This window comes from Eschscholzia californica, unplaced genomic scaffold (genome assembly GCF_041429995.1).
Source record: "Eschscholzia californica isolate CP2 unplaced genomic scaffold, dmEscCali1.0.p SCAF_6, whole genome shotgun sequence".
Classification (NCBI taxonomy): Eukaryota; Viridiplantae; Streptophyta; class Magnoliopsida; order Ranunculales; family Papaveraceae; genus Eschscholzia; species Eschscholzia californica.
In genome coordinates, this window is record NW_028238483.1 from 29,855,839 (window position 1) to 29,863,372 (window position 7,534).

General features: G+C 37.1%; 1 protein-coding gene across 4 annotated transcripts; it reads right to left on the minus strand.

Annotated features, from left to right (window-relative positions):
* Positions 1 to 69: 69 nt before the first annotated feature.
* LOC147533359 (DNA/RNA polymerases superfamily protein) lies at positions 70 to 7,253 on the minus strand. Of its 4 annotated transcripts, none has more exons than XM_086647271.1 (14): positions 7,024 to 7,253; positions 6,211 to 6,383; positions 5,760 to 5,933; positions 5,448 to 5,571; positions 5,258 to 5,358; positions 5,054 to 5,140; positions 4,138 to 4,233; positions 3,583 to 3,703; positions 3,113 to 3,241; positions 2,443 to 2,522; positions 2,030 to 2,141; positions 997 to 1,322; positions 495 to 826; positions 70 to 334 (listed from the first exon to the last, which is right to left on the minus strand). In XM_086647271.1, the coding sequence occupies exons 1-14, from the start codon at positions 7,094 to 7,096 to the stop codon at positions 211 to 213; spliced, it is 2,052 nt and encodes a 683-aa protein (XP_086503397.1). In that variant the 5' UTR covers positions 7,097 to 7,253; the 3' UTR covers positions 70 to 210. The 4 variants fall into 4 exon arrangements, with proteins under 4 accessions (XP_086503397.1, XP_086503396.1, XP_086503399.1 ...); XM_086647270.1 differs by having other exon boundaries at positions 2,443 to 2,534; XM_086647273.1 differs by having other exon boundaries at positions 2,443 to 2,534; positions 5,760 to 5,946; positions 7,024 to 7,208.
* Positions 7,254 to 7,534: the final 281 nt, after the last annotated feature.

The window sequence follows — 7,534 nt, forward strand, 5'->3', positions numbered from 1 at the left end:
ATGGTTTTTAATAGAAACAGAAGAAAAATACGTACAACAGAAGCGTCACACTTCCAAATGTATCCGGTATGCCTAAAGAAGACTTCAGTTGGCATTGAAGAAAGTTTATTGCACAAGGTTTATGTTACATAAATAATCAACAAGAGATCAGAGTTTCAGAAAAGCACACAATAGTGTACAAGATTTGAAGACTATAAATATAGGTTTTCATTAAAAGTTCTGATTAGTTCTAGTGAAGAACGTATCGATAGGGATATAGTTGCCGCCTTTTGGTGAAGTCCTACGCTTTTTACTTTTGGTGCTTCCGCTGCCGATTGCTGGCTTTTGGCTAGATCTATAAAACGACAGGACGAGATCTTCAAATGATTTTTCTCATCATATGAATAAATTCCATCGAAATGGAAAAAGCAACAACAGTTCAGTTCAAGTATCATTTCACTCATTCATGTGTGTAACATAAAGATGCAAATGTGCAGTGCGGATTGATAACATACCTTGGCCAAGTGGTTGCTGAGTTTTGCTCAGATTCCTCTTTCTGAAGCATTTCTGCAAGATGATAGTCAGAATGCTCTTGTCTTTCCTCGCCAAAATTTTGAGGCAATTCCACCCCACATAGGGAACATTTATAGTCATCGACCCAGAAAAAACTTTCTTCGTGAATGGATGACAATGTTCCCTCAACGTCCAAGAGATTGTCTGCTTCATTCTTTGATTTCTTTCCCTTGATGTGGTTGGAGTCTACATGAAAAGATTGTATTTCAATTGTCCCTACACCACCAATTTCATGAAATTGTTTGGTACAACCAGTTGAGTCGGGAATAACCACCTAGACAAAAAGATAGATATGTAATCACAGTAATCTACGACCACATAAACTGAGTAGGTGTACTATCAAAAGCTAAGGTTCTACTTGATGGGGTTTTCTACCAAGTAGATTGCCTTTTAGCTATCAGCATATGGTAAACCACATAAATGGACCTATAAGATGCTACAAACCTGGGACATATGGTTTCTCTCCTTGTCACTTGCTCTGCTGCGTGCATTTTGGTAATCATCGACATGATATGGATGATCGGAGGTCGTTGGGTTCACTGAATCATTTGTATAGTCAGAATCTGAGATACAGGCCTTCCCAGCATCAACAGAAGCACCAACTTCGGTGTCAAGTATATAGTGGTTCCCACTTACATTTGTGTCTAAGGAACAGGTACTACTTGTAGCTTTTGTAGAAGCATCTCCTCTAATAATGAAATCTTTTAGAGTTTTCTGCAATGGATCAGCAGGACCAACTTCACAATCACTCAAGTGCGACATTCGCAGCCCTGCAAAAGGAAAGTATATTAAATATAATGTAGAAAGTGCCTTCAATATGGGTCAATACTTAACTCGTTTTGTGACCTGAAAAACCATTTGATCGGCCCCCAATATTGGCCAGACCCATTTACTTATGTTTGCCCTAGTTTATAAAGGATTGTTGTCAATGTAAAGTTGTATCCTATTTTCGGTTTTGGGAAGAGAGTTAGAGGCGGTCTTCATTGATAGTGAAAAGCACCGCGTCATTGTTCTCCGTGGAGTAGGTCTCACCAACCGAATGTAAATCTCCTGTGTTTTCTGTGATTCTTTACTCCCACTGTTGCTTTTCTTGGTTTGCTTGTTTTTCGTCATAACATACATACTAAAGTGAGTGGCAACAGAGTATAGACTTAACAATCACTTGCTAGGAAAGAGGAAATATTTCAGTCTTGAAGAAACGTAAGTTCGAGTGGACTTATCAAGTTCACCAGAATGAAGTAAAAGGGCTCAGTGCATGAATAGAGGAGAAAGGGCTGTTATATGACTGGAGTAGGAATATAGTAGGAACAAAAACAATGTCATATCATGATTTTGTCTTTAGTTGGGATAATATAATATCATAACATAGTCATCCGATATTCCGATCATCTATGTAAGTAACCTGTGTCTTCGGACTTTTTATCTATATATACATTCAGATGTTCAAAAAAGAAAAAGTTCACCAGAATGAACCTACCGATCAGTCTCACAGAGAGTGGAAGTTCAGCCTTCAGCAACTTCGAAGCATGATGCATAATGTCTTCACTTGAGTAGATATACTTCTGCAAAGATGTAGCTCTACTCCGAATCTGTTCAATTGCTCAGTTCACATGAGGTCAAAAAGATAAATAAGATGTCCTAAATAATGGAACATAACAGAAAGTATAGAGAGGTTAATGTGACTAATTACATGCTAAAGAAAAGAATGTGATTCATCACATCATCATAGATCAGGTACACTAAAAGTTCTGCACCATATTATGCGCAGTTTTAGCATATTTAATAACGGAACATTAACAATAATACAAGCTAAAGAATAGTATACGAAAAAGTACTACCATGATAACTGCAAATCCTATTCAGAAAATATAGTAGTATAAAAGATGGCACCTCAAAAGATGCAGTTTTCAGCTTCAGTGTCAATGTTCGCCCGTAGAGACCTTCCTTTTGCATGTCGGATGATAACGTCTCTGAAATTTCAACTAAACAAGAAACATTGAGGAACATTAATCCTTCACTACTACTTGGTTCAAAATTATAGATCAGATAGATACCAATCACAACTTATAAGTAGCAAGTAGAAACATTTTCATATCAAGCAGAAGTGCAGAATATCAATGTCTAGTTTCTCAATCAATAGAGCTAATATCATATTACTTACATAACATTGTTTCTTTGCTAGCATGCATCCATGATGCTACTATGGCAATCGAAACAATAATACCTTTGCACGTTTCTAGTAGGATACTAGTCATTAACGAGATACTAGCGCCAAAGTAAAAGAGACTAAGAATATTGACATCCTTCTGACACTAAACCTAGATAAGTATAAAGGTTGCTTTCTGAAGAATGTTAAATAAGATGGATTTGTTGAAGCAAACTATACATCTGCTGCTAAGTTATCCACATTAACTTCTTGCTATTCATAATTGAGATATATGGTAAGCACAGTTGGGAATAGGATGAAAAGTAAATAAAATGAAGCAACTAACAAGGTTGAGACTTAAGCTTTGTTAACATGAGGATATCATATTACAAAATATGGAAACTAATCTATCACCTAATTTGCGATATAGCTTTTCCTCATCTTCTGTGGCTGAAAATGTTCTCTCACAACTCATACTTTTACGAAGATTTAGTTGAGGAGCATCTGTTTTCCCCAATCCCATTCCAGCAGACACAAAAAAATCTACAATCAAAGAAACAAGAGAACTATAAATAGGTTGTGTATAAGAAGATTAGAACATTATCCAGGCCCAAGCTACCATATGTCCATATCAAGGGTGATATTTTCCATAAAATATATTTAAGTTGAACATTCATAGCACTGATTCCCAAGAAATAGAGGTTGATTGTTACATTTATCTTAGGCATCCGATATAAAGAGGTGCTCATGATATGGGGCACAGACAGTATTGCGGCTATTGCCCACAAAAATCAGGGAAATGCTTTTCCCCCCCTTCAAACGTTACAGACAGATCCACGTACATTGAATGCTAGAACGAGTACAACAGTGAAGATGAACAATACCTGCTGAAGAATGAGAAAACAATGCATAGAGGAAGGCCCTTTTCTGCAGCATCTCCTCACATGTGTTGATTCCAAGAACACCCCTCAAAATGTGTTCAGTGACCTTGCCAATACCTCCAATCTGTAAATGAAGTAAAGTAACAATGAAGTGCATAAAACTTGATGCATATAAGATAGGCTATTTCGGATCGAAACGAAAAGAAATCCATTGTTGGCAGGAAAACAAATAAACAAGACTAAAATAGGACTTAAGATGCCTTATGATTTCTAGCAGACCCAATGTGTGTGTGAACCTTGCACTAATCAGCCCCAAGTGTTAACAATGAACTACACCTGATGTAGCAGAAGCGATGCACGGGTGTAGCAGAAAATTTTATATGCACATTTGATAAAGTAATTGGATATTCTGGGTCCTCTAAATGATGTTTCTTATTGAATTGATAATCAGCAACAGACGCCTTGGATAAAATAGTTAGACATTTTGTTTCCACAACAAATGCAAGCTGGTATTCTAATACAAAATCTCTCGAGTTCATGGTAGGATAACAGAAATACCTTCCGAATAGGAAGTGATGATACAAATGTCGTAACAGCCATTCGGTCATTAGGCAAAACAAACTGGCCATTTGGCTTGTTTATATCTGAGCAAACCTACAAAAACAGATGTAAGTGAGCATCGAAGGCTAGAAGAAAACATTACTTGACACAACAATTATACCATCAAATGAGTTTCATCACAACAAAGATAGCAAAAAAAAAAATGGAAGAACACCAAAGACGCAGTTGGAAACATCAATTGTGCAAACTGAACAAGTGCAGCATTCTGCGAGAGGAGAGGGGAAATAATATTGGAACTAGTATACAGCTAAAGATTGAGAAGAACCATGTTGCCACACTCAGTTGCCAGCAAAAATCAGGAAAACTGAAATTTCATCAGAAACTTATTTATCAGAAGATCTTATTGCGCACCCATAATAAGGTTCTGATAATGGAATCGTCATCCTCATTTTTAAGACAAAAATTACTATTGCAGAGTATGCACAAATTTGAGCATGCTCTAAACCTCTAACACGATAACTTGTTCCTAAAAGGTTCAGTACGTAGCTCCTTCGTCAGCAAATGGATTTTGGGTCTTCCAAAGCATATCAAAGCTTTCAAACGAGGTTGTCATTACAAAATAAGAATCAATAACTACTAACAGTCATGTGGTTACAAAAGTAAGGTAGTTCAGCACAAAGATGATCAGCAAGCTTTCCCTAAATATCCCAAGTAATGCAATTTGAACTAAGATAACAATTAAAATGCATATGCAGGTGAGCTCTAACTTCCAGTCATGCATGACTAAGATTTTCCAAATTCCAGTACAGATTAAGTCTTGTCTTTATGTCTCCAAGGTCGATTACGTATTTTCTCAATCTAATAGCTCTCAGTTTTTTCAAATGATAGTAGACTTAAGAATAGTGAGATGAACCTTAGCAAGCAAGAGATTTGGTGCCACGCCGGCGCTACATGTAAGACCCGTTTCCTCGAGCACATCACTCCTGAGTTGTTTAGCAACCTTCACAAAGTTGAGACCAAAGAGGAAAGCAAGATGATATGATTATCCTTCTTTCATTGTCTCTGCACAAGTAGAACTAAAAAGTGATCCTGATAGCTGACTAATATATAAGCTTACTTCCTCGCCGCTCATGCCCCTTTCTTTGCAGACTTCAGTTATATCCAGGTATGCCTCGTCCAGACTAGACGCAATGAAGTTTTCGTCATATTTCTGGAAAACTAAACACAAAATTGTACGCATTATATCACTAGGAAACTGGTAATGTTCCAGTCAGGTAGTAGATTTCTTCGGTAGCAGAAAGTCTAACCTTTTCTGGTTAGATCACTGTAATGCGTATATTTGCTGAAATCCACGGGAACAAATATCAACTTTGGGCACAATTTACGTGCAATAAAACCTGGCATTGCTGCACGAACTCCAAATTTACGTGCCTAGAAATAAAATAAAATAAAATAAAAACTTCGTCATTTCACTGTCTAAACATAATTCAGTAAGTTGAATACTTTTGTGGACGGAGTAACAACTCAAAACCAAAAGTATTAGTACATAGAAGAACACAAAAAAGTTTTCTGGGTAGCAGTTAACAAATACTTTCTTCTCGTAGCTTTCAGTATCATACCTCATAATTAGCTGTAGAGATCATAGACATGTTGCCGACAGCCATGGGTTTTCCTTTCAATGAAGGATTTGCTAAAGTCTCAACAGCCGCAAAAAAAGCATCCATATCAACATGCAACCATGTCTTTGATAGGTCCCGGGCCATTTCCAGCTCTAGCATTCTCTTATCAGCAGCCTAGACAACAAAACTGTTACTAAATAAAAACATGACCAATATCAGGAACACATCCCCTTTACCAGTAGCCTCAGGCAAAACTGAAAAATAAGCTACACCAGTCGACTTAACGAGCATAATCATAATTCGCAGCCATTAAAGATATAGTTCAAAAATCTACTTAACAGAGAAAGTTAACCAGTGTTGCTATTCCAACTTGAGTAAGGTGGACTCTTGATTTCTTATGCGTTTCAAGAGCAGTCTAAAAATGATATGTCATGAAAATATTCAAGCATACCATCTGAAATTGGGATATGTCCATCTCTGAGAGCTTTGCACATTGAGCGTGCATATTCTCTACTTTGTGTTTTATATATGCTTCCTTACGCTCCTCATTTTCAAAATATTTAGACCCTTTACTCATTTCATAAACAATCTTTTGAACTTTCTCCTTGTCTACTCCATCCATTCCTGAAAGTCAGAAACTTGCAACAGTCAAACAATGTAAAATTGGTTCGAGACCTCGACTTACAACTCACACTCACTCGCGGACTGACCTATCATGAGCGTAACCCCAATTGCAATTAGTGCTCAACAAGTCGAGATTAATAATGACACATCCAGCCCATTTGAATCAATTTCCAAAAACAAGTAAAGAATCGATAAAATTCCTACAACTACTTTTGGGAATTTGAAAAGGAAACAATATATTTCGTGTAACGTGTATATAACCCCAAAGACTACAACTGTTTAAGGCCGAGTCTTCCATGGGACCTGCTGATCTCTTCCACCAAACCCAACCTAAGCACTCCTAGACAACTTGCAGTGAGTATCACAGTTTACAAAGAAAATTAAACGAAACCCTAACTTTATTACACTTAAAAAGATCAATCCGGGAATAAAAATCCCAGCAACCCACTGAAAAGGAAAACAGACTCAATGGTCCTAATTTATCATATCTATAACTTCACAGCTTCTTCCAATCAAAAAGTAATCATGGATTCAAGAATTTTCAGTACCCAATTGATCAAAACCTATGATTTGTTTTCATCACAAATATAATCCTAGAATCAGAAAATGAAGATAAAGGTAGGATCTTTTACGGTTTTACCTGCTTTTGCATTTGTGTAAACTGTGTGATAGGATTGCCATGGCCGATCTTCTCCGGCAGGTGTTCCGGTCATCTTCGTTGGTTCGATGAAATTGACGCGGGAAATAGAAAGAGAAACAATAGAAGATTAAGAAGGGCGCGAAGAGAGAGAATTAGAGCGAGAGAGAGAGAGGGCCACTATGACTGAAGTCTAGATGCGCCTGATTAGTGACTCATGTGGTAGAATTCCTATCAAAAAACGATTGTTTGGGTTTGAAATATTATCATAATGACTAAAAAGACCTACATATTTTTGTATTGACTCAAAATTGTCAATATATTATGATTAATGATACATAAGGTGTAAAATAATAAGGGTTTCTTTTGTTCTGCTTCTCCTCTCGATCCTTCTTCTCCATCTCGACCCTTCTTCTGGTCTCTTCCTAACCGATGCCACCCACGATTCTACTGTTCCACATGGGATTCCTGGTTATGTCGATCACGAATACCACTAATCAATGTTTATAGTTTT

Coding starts and splice junctions, on each gene's coding strand:
- LOC147533359 (XM_086647270.1), bottom strand. CDS start 7,096: ATGACCGGAACACCTGCCGGAGAAGATCGGCCATGGCAATCCTATCAC. Junction 5,359..5,447: donor CAGTGATCTAACCAGAAAAG/GTTAGACTTTCT, acceptor TTTTGTGTTTAG/TTTTCCAGAAATATGACGAA. Junction 2,142..2,442: donor TGAAAACTGCATCTTTTGAG/GTGCCATCTTTT, acceptor GCAATTGAACAG/ATTCGGAGTAGAGCTACATC.